A 12,637-nucleotide genomic window follows, 5' to 3' on the forward strand; every position below is an offset into this window, starting at 1 on the left:
GGTCACATTAAAGGTGGAAAAAGTTCTGGAATGATTTATCGTTGTCTCCTTTTTTTCCACCACAGAAACCTGACATTTTAACAGGGGTGTGTAGACTTTTATATCCACTGTACATTACATTACTTATCCTGTACTGATCCTGAGTTACATCCTGTATTATACTCCAGAGCTTCACTCACAATTCTGCTGGAGGAGTCACTGTGTACATACATTACTTATCCTGTACTGATCCTGAGTTACATCCTGTATTATACTCCAGAGCTGCACTCACTATTCTGCTGGTGCAGTCACTGTGTACATACATTACTTATCCTGTACTGATCCTGAGTTACATCCTGTATTATACTCCAGAGCTTCACTCACTATTCTGCTGGTGCAGTCACTGTGTACATACATTACTTATCCTGTACTGATCCTGAGTTACATCCTGTATTATACTCCAGAGCTGCACTCACTATTCTGCTGGTGCAGTCACTGTGTACATACATTACTTATCCTGTACTGATCCTGAGTTACATCCTGTATTATACTCCAGAGCTGCAATCACTATTCTGCTGGTGCAGTCACTGTGTACATACATTACTTATCCTGTACTGATCCTGAGTTACATTCTGTATTATACTCCAGAGCTGTACTCACTATTCTGCTGGTGCAGTCACTGTGTACATACATTACTTATCCTGTACTGATCCTAAGCCCTAATAGAAGGGGCTCAGTTCAGATTAATACTATCTCGTTTGCTATTGAGTGGTACCTACATATTCAAGATGACAAGGGAGGTGACTATCCTAACAGCCAATTTAGGCAACTGCTATGCGAGTAATATTCCTGCAGCACAATCTGCACCTCTTTTATGTAGGATTACATTGCAGGACTTCTAGACTGAAGTGAAATATCCCTATAATATTTCCCTTCTTTTCTCTTTGAGAATCAGCAGCTAAACATTTTAGTGATCTGCAAAAGAATATGCAAGATTATATTTAATTATCAGTGTTTTAGTTTCTTTCATGCTGTGAACACGTTACAGTTACAAATGATTACATTATAAATTATTATGTTACGTCTTCGCTGTAGTTCTCACTTAATTCCTGAAAGCTGTAAAAAAGTAATTCACAGGTGAAAAACAATTATGCATAAAATGAGGTTGTTATCACTTTAAACAGTAGAGAGCTGTATTCCCTATGTGTTAGCACCATTGATGAGGTATGAGACAGGTGAGCTTCTATCTATCTATCTATCTTGTATATTGATGACCTATCTTTAAGGATAGGTCATCAATATCCGATCGGCGGGGGTCCGACACCCAGAACCCCAGCTGATCATCTGTTTGAAGAATGGAGCAAATACTTGTAATTGCATTGCGATACGACACGTAGTATAATGACCAGGAGGCCTCCTCTTCAAACATTTGATATTGACCGAACAGATATTGATGACCTATCCTGATGATAGGTCATCAATATATATGGCAGGACAACCCATTTAAGGATGAGCAAACTTATTCTACCAGTTCAGAATGCATCACAAATTTCCTCAAAAGTTAAGATTTTACTAACCTAAATTTTTTTGTGATTCGTTTCAGGTAAATGACAGAGAATGAGAAAGAGAGAGCACCTAGAATGCTACTCTGGGTTTCTGTGAAATACAGTGTATATGTGTATCATTGTACTAGCACTCAGTATGGAGAGCACCTAGTATGTGTACTATGTGTGTGGAGTATTGTAGGCCAGGGAACACCTCTCTGGGTTTCTGGGAAAGGAATTAAAATTACTGTCTCTAAGCCTATCTTGATGCCAGCAGATGTAAGATGAGCTAATTTTCATTTTTCTCCCCAGAAAACCAGAAAAGCATTGGCTTTCTTGTGATAATACTCATGCATATTTGGTGCCCTCCATAAAGAAAAATATACCCCAACTAAGGCCTCTCAGGTAGCCAAGCAAATTGTCTTGGCTCGGTTCTGTAAAAGTGTAGTTACCCAGAAAGAGCTGTGTTCCTGGTATGAGACACTCAGTTTTCCTTTCCTTTTAGAAAGTAGACTAGCTTGCATGTCTTTTTTCCAGAGACGTATTATGTGGGGACACGCGCACAGCAAGAGATGGAAAGTCTTACAATGAAAATGCACTGATTGAAAAGTATGAGGCTACCACTAGGGGAAAACCTTAATATTTAAAAGCACTGATTGAGCAGTTTGAGGCTACCACCAAAAACAATTGGAAAAGTAGGGGTAAATTGATTTATAAAGCACAAGGAAGTTTGTATAAATATAGATGGTAAAGATAAGCAAATCAGTTCTATCAATATGGAATTCACCCTGAATAAAAAAAAAAAAATGATTCCAATAACCCCAGATATTTTGCAATTAGTTTCAGGCAAATCAAGACAGATCCACATGTGAAAAACGTGTAATTATGATTTTTTTTTTCTGAAATGGTTAAAATAAAATGGAGTGTTTCACAACTAAAAATGGAGTGTTTCACAACTAAAGCATAGCCTTCCCATCATTGTTCAGCCTTTTAAACAGACCTACACAGCATTACTAGAAGAATAGCTAAGCGGATATGATGCTGGCTTATCTATCCATCGGTCGGTCTGTCTGTTCAGAAAAAATATTAGTCCTAGGAGACCAACTTTCAGAACATATATGATTCAAGTAGAATCAATTTGTATCCAAATTGAAAATGAATTGAATCGGACCCAAAATTAATGTCAATAAATTTGCTAATTTCATATCTATCTATCTATCTATCTATCTATCTATCTATCTATAGCCAATCCTTCAGATTAAGGATGAGTGAATCAGCTCTGAACTAACTTGATTTGTACCGAATTATCCAAAAACTTTAGATTGGTGTTCTTTCTCATTATGGAGAGCACCCAATACACATAGTATGCGTGCGGAGTACTGGCTAGGCAATGTCCCTCTGGTTTTCTGGGACAGATATTCAAGTTACCTTTCCTAGGCCTATCTAATACCAATAGACGTAAGATATGCTAATTTTCACATATTTTCTTAGAGGAACGTTGACTGACTTAAGATACTTCTCATTCATACGTGACGCCCTCCATAAGAAGAAAGAGTAGCAAAGCCTCTGAGACAGTTAAGCAAAGCTTTCTTTGTTACAGGGTAGTTACCTAGGAAGAGTTGGATTCCTTGTACAAGTAAGTGTGGGTTAACACTAGCGTTAGGGATTCCATTATGGCTTTCCGTTATAACATGGTTATAACGGAATCCTTTAAAAGGCATTCCATTTGCTTTCCGTCCTAATAGAAGTCTATGGGAAAGCATAACGGATCCGTCTGGGTCCTGTTTTCCGTCTTGCATAATGGGACCCAGACGGATCAGGTATGCTTTCCCATAGACTTCTATTAGGACGGAAAGCAAACGGAATGCCTTTTAAAGGCTTTGGTTTTGCATTCCGTAATAATACAAGTCTATGGGCAGAAGAACGGATCCGTCCTTCCGTTTTATGGATTCCGTTATTTAATAATAATAATGAAATCCCTAACGCTAGTGTGAACCCACCCTAACTCAATTTTCCTTTCCTTTGAATAGGAGACTAGCTTGGATGTGTCTTTTCCATGAAAGTATTATGTGAAGGTGCAAATACAGCAATACACAGAAATCTTATTATGGAAAAGCATTAATTGAACAGTTTGAGGCAGAATCGATTTGGGTTCCGAACCAAACTTTTTGAAATATTCGGTGAACCTGATACAAACCAAATCTCAAAACGTTTGCTCATCTCTACATTAGATATATGTTATACAGGAGACATTTCTTATATACCAATTATTAACCATATTCTTGTTCTCCTCCGATACTGTGTAATCAAGGGTCGATGAAGATTAAGCTTCTCTTCTTTTCTCTTGTAGTTTCTGCTCAGAACCTGAAGGCCAGCCTGGATGCTATGGATCACCAAATAAAACGACTTGAAGGTGACATCAAAAACTTCCCCAAAACGGATAACCCGAACGATAAGTTTGTGGCGAAAATGAATATATCCTTTTATTGAAGTTTTGTCTATTTTTTTAGGTCATTCACATTAAACAGCAACACTAGTTAAATATTTACACAGCATGAAATTAACAGCTCAGCCACAGTCTGATTTCACACATGAGATGGTGAGAGTAGTGTTAGGGGGATATGGAGGAGCAGCATCAACAACACAGAAATTGATGTTGCGTCCCAAGCTGCGGGGGGCTACATGTAACAATCTCGGATTGGCCAGAGCGCGGCGGAGGTTTTGCTTACAATGAGATATTTAACCAAATGCAGCGTTAATTGCACCTGAAATGCAACGGGTGCTGACGCGGAAAAGGAAAGTGAAGATCTCCGGAATTACAATGTATTCACACTTTGTATCCGGTTGTTTTAATAGACTTTTTTATGTTTTTTTAACCCTTTCCTTTCTGAATTATTATACAGTTATTTTAAATAATAACGATATGTAACACACACATATATATATATATATATATATATATTTATATATTTATTATATTCTAATTCGGCAAATATTTTTAAAATATTTCACAAGGAATTTTATTTATAGTTATAGACTACGGCTTCAGAGCCCCATGTCCTGGATTCTTTGCGATGAGCTGAAAGGCTGTTTTGACGTTTTCCATTTGAAAACATTAAAGTTAAGTAGTCATCAGTAGAGATGAGCAAATCAGTTCTACACAAATGAAATTCATAATGAAGTTCTAAAAACAAATTGAATTTCATCTTATCCAAAACTTTAGTGATTCATCCTGCATGAAGTGCTCAAAATGGCCACCAACATTTTACAGGTCAGAAGACTGAGAAGAAGGCATCTGCCACCAAATAGGGTTCACTTTGGAGAATTTTTAAATTTCAAAAAGCGGACAGTGCAGTGTGTTATTAAACAGGCTGTTTGTTTCCTCTATATAACATCTATAACATACAGTTATGCTTGAAATTTTATCACAATTTTTATATTACTGCATTAATTCAACTGAAAACTTAGATTATGACACAAGACCTAAAAGTAGATAAAGATAACTAAATCAAACAAATGTGTCAAGAATATTAGACTTGGTTATTTATTTATTGAGAAAAATTATCCAATATCACATGTCAATGAGAGGCAAAAGTTTGTGAACCTTTTCTTTTTGTATCAGTTGTGCCCCCCCCCCCATGCAGGAAAAACTGCAAGCAAACATTTCCAGTAATTGCTGTTTAGTTCTACACAATGACTTGACAGAATTTGAGCCTGTTCCTCAGTTTGAGCTCTGCTATGTTAGTGGGTTTCCTCCCATGAACTGCTTGCTTCAGGTCCTTCCAAAGTCAGGACTTTGACTTGGCCATTCTCAAAACGCTTACTTTATTCTCTAACCAGTACTTGTGTGCTTAGGGTCGATGTCTTACTACATGTTCTTTTGAGATTCATGGACATTTTCCTTTAGAATTTGCTGGTACAATTCAGAATTCATTATTCCATCAATGATGGTGAGCTGTTCTGGCCCAGATGCAGCAAGACAGGTCAGAACCATACGTCCACCACATATGCTACAATGCTGGAATGTAGTGTTTTCCTTTCCCCAAACATAATGCTTCTCACTTAAACCAAAAAGTTCTATTTTGGTCTCATCTGTCCACACAACATTGTTCCAGTGACCTTCAGGTTTACCCGGGTGGTCTTTAGCAAACTGCAGAAGGGTGGCAATGCTATTTTTGGAGAACAGAAGCTTTCTCCTTGCAATCCTTCCATCCACACCATTGTTGTTCAGTGTCCTCCTGATATTAGTTAATACAAAAAAGTCCTTTAAATGCTTAGAGGTAACCATGGGTACCTCTAAACTTGTGACCTCCCGGATTTTAAAAAGTCTTGCTCTTGGTGTGATCTTTTTGTTCGACCATTTCTGGTGGTGGTGGTGGCCGGGGGAGTGGGGGGATAACAATGATCTTCAATTTCCTCTATTTGTACATAATGTGTCTGACTGTGGATTGGTGGAGCTCAGACTCTTTAAACATGGCTATATAATATTTTCCAGCCTGATGAGCATCAACAACTGTTCTTCTGAGGTCTTCAGAAATTTCCTTTGCTCATGCCATAATATACTTCAACAGACATGTGTTGTGAAGATCAGACTTTGATAGATTCCAGTTCTTTAAATAAAACAGGTCTCCCCCCCACACCTGTCATCCCATTAACTGAAAGCACCTGAATTTAATTTTACCTTCAAATTATCTGCTAATCTTAAAGTTTCACATGTGATATTAGATAATTTTTGTCAGTAAGTAAATGACCAGCCCTAATATTTTTGACTTTGCCTAAATTAGGGCTTGTGTGAAGATCTGATGTAGTTTTGAGTCAAATTTATGCAGAAATATAGACATTTCTGAAGCTTTCAGAAACTTTCAAGCACCTCTGTATGTCACTTACAGTCTGACAATAATAACGCTGTCTTGTTATTAAATAAAGATCTTGAAAGCAGTTGATTAGAGTCCTAGGAAACCTGAAAGAGTCTGACATGAATTTTCAGGGCAATGTGAGCACGTTTAATTAGAGTCAAATCTATTTGGACCAAATGAAATCTGCAGACCGATTCAACCAAATTGGTCCCAAAACAAATTTTGGTAAATTTGCTCATCTCTTGTCCTCATCATTATTTAATGGAATTTCAAAAGCTCATGTCATGGAGCTACCTTTCTTATAATGATAATTTTTAAAAAGAGTTTTTTTGTCTCAAATATTTTACATATAGATTTTCGGTCAGATTTCCTTCTTTGAGTTGAAATCTTCAAGAAACTTTCCCAACCAACCTTCAGCATATAGGGAATATATTCGAGTAGACCCTGAAACTCTCACAGATTTATTTTTCCCATGTGTGGACCAGACTCTGTATATTCCAGTTCATGTGATTGTAATGAACTTTGTTGTGGATTTTCAATGTGGAATCAATATAAACCCACTGCAAATCCATATGGCCCACCGACTGCAACAGTAATGCAGAGTTCATATTGTTCGAAGACAAACATTTAGATTCATTTTGGGCATGTATTTGTAGGGAAAAAAAACAAAAATACTTGACTGCCAGTCACTGAAAAAGTATATTCCTGACTTGTTAGGGTTTTCTCTCTGATTTAGGTTTTGTTAAATGCAACATTGTATTTCAATTCCGTACTGGATAAAGTAGATACAGGTTTTAAGGAATTTTGCTGTATTTCTATGTATAGCCCGTATAGTTTCTGTAAATTTTCTTCATTGTGTTCTCTGCCTGATGTTTTATATGAATCTTAGTTATTATTTTATATGGATGGTGGCAGAATCTTTATACTTTTGTTTTCCTCAATATTTTTGATGATTTTTGTAATGATCTGCAGATGCTCTGTTGGGGACGGCATGATTAGAGACGTGTACACATTTTGTACTGTAGTATATTAGAAATAATCATATTTGCCCATTGTAAGCCCTTCATGTCCTGTCTGAGCTCCGCGGCTCTGGTTTCCTGCAGCTCTAGATGATTTTGATAAATGATTGTTTTCTTGCACAGTGCAGCCTGGATTAGAGATGAAACGCTCAGATTGTATCTTGTTCTGCTAGAATTTGTGTCTGCAAAACTTAAAGGGACATTAGACCTGCCATCTCGATTTATTATTCAATGGAATGACATCTATTGTCCCCTGCTATCTGCTATTTTTGGCCTCTGACCCCTCAGGCCTTGTTCACACATCGCAAAATTGCTGGGGATTTGCACCATGGATTTCACGTCATAATTCCATAGTAATTTACAGCACATATTACCCCATTCACAGGAAAAATTGAAAAATTAGGATGTACCGCACAATACTCATTATCTGGCAGAAAGGCCACAGATTTGCAACACAGATTTACCCTTTTTCAACATATTGGGTAAAATCCACATAATCCCCTGTGGATATTACTGCAGAATTGTGTGAACTTACCCTCAAAGAAAATGTGTCATGTACGGATGTAGCAGAGTTAACACACACATTTATTTAACGCGTTATGACTATGACTGTTAACTCTGTTGCATCTCTACCTCTTTTGCAAGTCTATGCAAAAGCAGCAGAGTTAAAGACACACCTGGTCGGTTATTACTACAGATGAGCAAAGTTTGGAAAAATTCGATTTGGCAACTTCGCCAAACTTGTTACAAATTACTTTATCACAAATCGCTTTTCAGTGTATAGACCAGGTGCAATGACGCCACCCCCATCACTTGATCTCTCTGATGCTGCTTTCAATGCTGATCGCAAAATCTGAGACTCACATTCAGATGTTTTGGGGGTTAATCCAGGATTCCGGGATTAAAAAATAAAATTATATATATATATATACTTACCTCATCTACTTGTCTGCTCCCATCTTGATTGAAGAAAACCTGTCAAAAGACCTGCAGCGATCGTGAAGACCTCAACACATGATCACACTGGCTGCACACAGTGATGTCCTCAGTGATGATATCAATGCACGTGGCCAGAGTGATCATGTGGTGACGTCATCACGCTCGCAGCAGGTCCTTTGGTGGGTTTTCTTCAATCAAGACTGGAGAGAACGTCCTTTCCGTGATCAAGTGGATGAGGTGAGTGTAATTTTGTTTTTGCAGCCAAAATTTTAGGAAAAATTTATTCCTTACCATGAAGCGTGAGGAAATTCGGATTCATGGCAAATCAAATTTTTCCAAAACTTCGGATCGAATTCCACTTTAGCTAGGTATAAGTATACAGATGAAATGTGAAGTGTTGAGTCTACTTTATAATGTTGTAGATATACACTGCTCAAAAAAATAAAGGGAACACAAAAATAACACATCCTAGATCTGAATTAATTAAATATTCTTCTGAAATACTTTGTTCTTTACAGAGTTGAATGTGCTGACAACAAAATCACACAAAAATAAAAAAATGGAAACCAAATTTTTCAACCCATGGAGGTCTGGATTTGGAGGCACACTCAAAATTAAAGTGGAAAAACACACTACAGGCTGATCCAACTTTGATGTAATGTCCTTAAAACAAGTCAAAATGAGGCTCAGTAGTGTGTGTGGCCTCCACATGCCTGTATGACCACCCAACAATGCCTGTGCATGCTCCTGATGAGGTGGCGGATGGTCTCCTGAGGGATCTCCTCCCAGACCTGGACTAAAGCATCTGCCAACTCCTGGACAGTCTGTGGTGCAACGTGACGTTGGTGGATAGAGCAAGACATGATGTCCCAGATGTGCTCAATTGGATTCAGGTCTGGGGAACGGGCAGGCCAGTCCATAGCATCAATGCCTTCGTCTTGCAGGAACTGCTGACACACTCCAGCCACATGATGTCTAGCATTGTCTTGCATTAGGAGGAACCCAGGGCCAACCGCACCAGCATATGGTCTCACAAGGGGTCTGAGGATCTCATCTCGGTACCTAATGGCAGTCAGGCTACCTCTGGCGAGCACATGGAGGGCTGTGCGGCCCTCCAAAGAAATGCCACCCCACACCATTACTGACCCAATGCCAAACCGGTCATGCTGGAGGATGTTGCAGGCAGCAGAACGTTCTCCACGGCGTCTAAAGACTGTCACGTCTGTCACATGTGCTCAGTGTGAACCTGCTTTCATCTGTGAAGAGCACAGGGCGCCAGTGGCGAATTTGCCAATCTTGGTGTTCTCTGGCAAATGCCAAACGTCCTGCACGGTGTTGGGCTGTAAGCACAACCCCCACCTGTGGACGTCGGGCCCTCATATCACCCTCATGGAGTCTGTTTCTGACCGTTTGAGCAGACACATGCACATTTGTGGCCTGCTGGAGGTCATTTTGCAGGGCTCTGGCAGTGCTCCTCCTGTTCCTCCTTGCACAAAGGCGGAGGTAGCTGTCCTGCTGCTGGGTTGTTGCCCTCCTACGGCCTCCTCCATGTCTCCTGATGTACTGGCCTGTCTCCTGGTAGTGCCTCCATGCTCTGGACACTACGCTGACAGACACAGCAAACCTTCTTGCCACAGCTCGCATTGATATGCCATCCTGGATAAGCTGCACTACCTGAGCCACTTGTGTGGGTTGTAGACTCCGTCTCATGCTACCACTAGAGTGAAAGCACCGCCAGCATTCAAAAGTGACCAAAACATCAGCCAGGAAGCATAGGAACTGAGAATTGGTCTGTGGTCACCACCTGCAGAACCACTCCTTTATTGGGGGTGTCTTGCTAATTGCCTATCATTTCCACCTGTTGTCTATCCCATTTGTACAACAGCATGTGAAATTGATTGTCACTCAGTGTTGCTTCCTAAGTGGACAGTTTGATTTCACAGAAGTGTGATTGACTTGGAGTTACATTGTGTTGTTTAAGTGTTCCCTTTATTTTTTTGAGCAGTGTATATTTTTTTATTTATAAAATCCTTCCTTGAGGAGGCCATATAGGTGACACACACTTCCTTCCTGTATTTCCTTCACAGAAAGGTGGGTGCACTTTATGGCAGCTGAAAAGAATGGGAGTCAATATTGTAGGGATTCGCTCTGGTAGTTAGGATAAGCGGGCGCAGTACAGAGGCAAAATCCAAGTTCGTAATTCAAACTTCAGTGTTTATTCACACATGGAGCCAAAATCAAAACGTCACTTTTGCAGTGTTGGTGTTACTTCACATCCAATAGCAAGTTAACATAGCAAAAGTCACCTTGGTGGCAGTTCTGCCTCAGAAAGTTCAAAAACAGGCTTTAGACGGCCTGTTCCCCTGACACACGGGTCTCCGCTCTCAAGCCCAGCACAGGCCTCAGATCCCAGCACACAGACCTCCTTAGCTCCACTGTCAGACGGGGGTAATCCTCTCCACCTGGCAGTGCTGGCTGGTTTTATGCCTGGCAAAACCTGGCCTGGAACGTGGGGAGTAGTCACCCACCCAGCACTTTGACTACTCCCCGTACCAGATCAGCAATACAGCCATGCTAAATACCAAGGTGTCAAACAGCAACTGCTGCTGACACATAAAAAACGGCTCTTACTCCACCGAGGCCAGGAACCTCAGTGACACGTATCTATCATCCACGATGATCCCTTGTACCTTCTTACAATATGCAAAGAAATGTCATAGATTTTCCTGTCTCCAGGAATGAATGGAGTACAGGCGCACCCCCAGAGAACAGGAAGTGGAGGGGTGCTGCATACAGATCCTTATGTCTGTATGTTTCCAGCAGTACAACAGAAATTTAGAAACATTACCTCTCCTGCACTCTAATGAAAATGAAATGACTCTGCTCATTCTCACTTAGTCTATACAGCAAAGCTAACAAATGAGCTATCTACAGAAAAAAAATTAAACATTAGATTATTATGACTACTGTAATGGTGAGTGTGAAAACTAGAATATACTTGAGGTTTTTTTATTACTTTATTTTATGTGAATAAAAAAATACGAACACTGAAATATTATCACCATTTTATATTACATTATAAACCCTGATTTAATGGGGTTGTCTGGGTTCAGAACTCAAATGTTCTCCTTTTCCCTGCGCTGAATCGCACAGGGCAAAGGCTTTTTATGGAAATCCGGTGACATACCATAGGGTAAGCTAGACGGAGGCTTTCACCTAGCAGTAAGCCCGATGACATCACCAACACTGATGGGCAGGCTTTAGCACTGCCCTAGCCTGTAAAATGGCTAGGGCAGCGAAAAAAGCTTGCCCATCAGTGTAGGTGACGTCACTGGCAAAACAAGCCCTTGCCCTGGACAATACAGCACAGGGCAAGGGAGAGCATCGGAGCATGAAATGCTCTGATGCCTATCTTAGAGAGGCTGCCTGGGTGAAAATGTGGATGTGTCCGGGTTCAGTTCTGAACCCAGACTACCCCTTTAAATAATATGTTTTTTTTTTTTTGTTTTTTTTTTAATCTTTATTGAAAAATAAATATCTGTTACATTCATATAAATTCAATGAGACGAGGGAGTAGACTCCCCTTTTACAAAGAAGTGTTCTGGTAACAAATATCAAACACAAAACAGTATAACAACACTAAGGATTTATGTTAACAATGCTTTGTTCTATGTATCTTCTATCCGGGCCTAGTGGGAGGAGTTGAAGAAGTATACCAAAAAGACTGCTTACCAAGTCAGAGTAAATGACTAAATTAGAGGAAGCATCTAAAGGATCTCCAATTTTCCCAAAGAGATCAAAATTTGTGGTGGGATCTATTTTCCCAAGCCTCAATCTCCTCAAATCTGTAAATAGAGTCGACCTTGTTGAACCAGTGATCGAGGGAAGGAAGGTTAGATGACAACCATTGGGTGGGAAAATAATATGTATTTTTTAACTATACATACTATTTAAGCATGATTCATCCAAACCAGAGAGATTGGTTGGCTGTGAGACATGAGATGTTTCCTGCCTCAGGAGAGCTGTTCTTTGTCCTCCCTGGATCCCTACAAACATGATTATTACTTTTCGATAGTAAATCAAGTCATTTGAAGAATACAATGACCTTACTGCTCTACTCTAGACATTAAGATCCAAAGTTTTTAGATTCAGAATTTAGATTTAGATCTGCTAGATCTACTCTATCTTCAGTTTGTGTTAGTCTTAAGGTCATCTACAGTAGACATGTTGTATAATCTTACAGTATCGGGGTATAGGTCAATTTAACCTATAACAAAATGTTATTCAAAAAGTCAAAATG

At 39.5% G+C, this 12,637-nt stretch overlaps 1 protein-coding gene across 4 annotated transcripts in view; it reads left to right on the forward strand.

Moving 5' to 3' along the window:
* DIAPH2 (diaphanous related formin 2) overlaps positions 1 to 12,637 on the forward strand; it is a 1,253,176-nt gene that overhangs the window by 840,647 nt on the left and 399,892 nt on the right. For all 4 annotated transcript variants that reach the window (XM_040442348.1, XM_040442349.1, XM_040442347.1 and 1 more), the window contains one exon: positions 3,874 to 3,998. In XM_040442348.1, the coding sequence (XP_040298282.1) occupies positions 3,874 to 3,998 (125 nt within the window). The remainder of the gene's footprint in view (positions 1 to 3,873; positions 3,999 to 12,637) is intronic.

Source organism: Bufo bufo, chromosome 8, assembly GCF_905171765.1.
Source record: "Bufo bufo chromosome 8, aBufBuf1.1, whole genome shotgun sequence".
In the NCBI taxonomy this organism is placed as follows: Eukaryota; Metazoa; Chordata; class Amphibia; order Anura; family Bufonidae; genus Bufo; species Bufo bufo.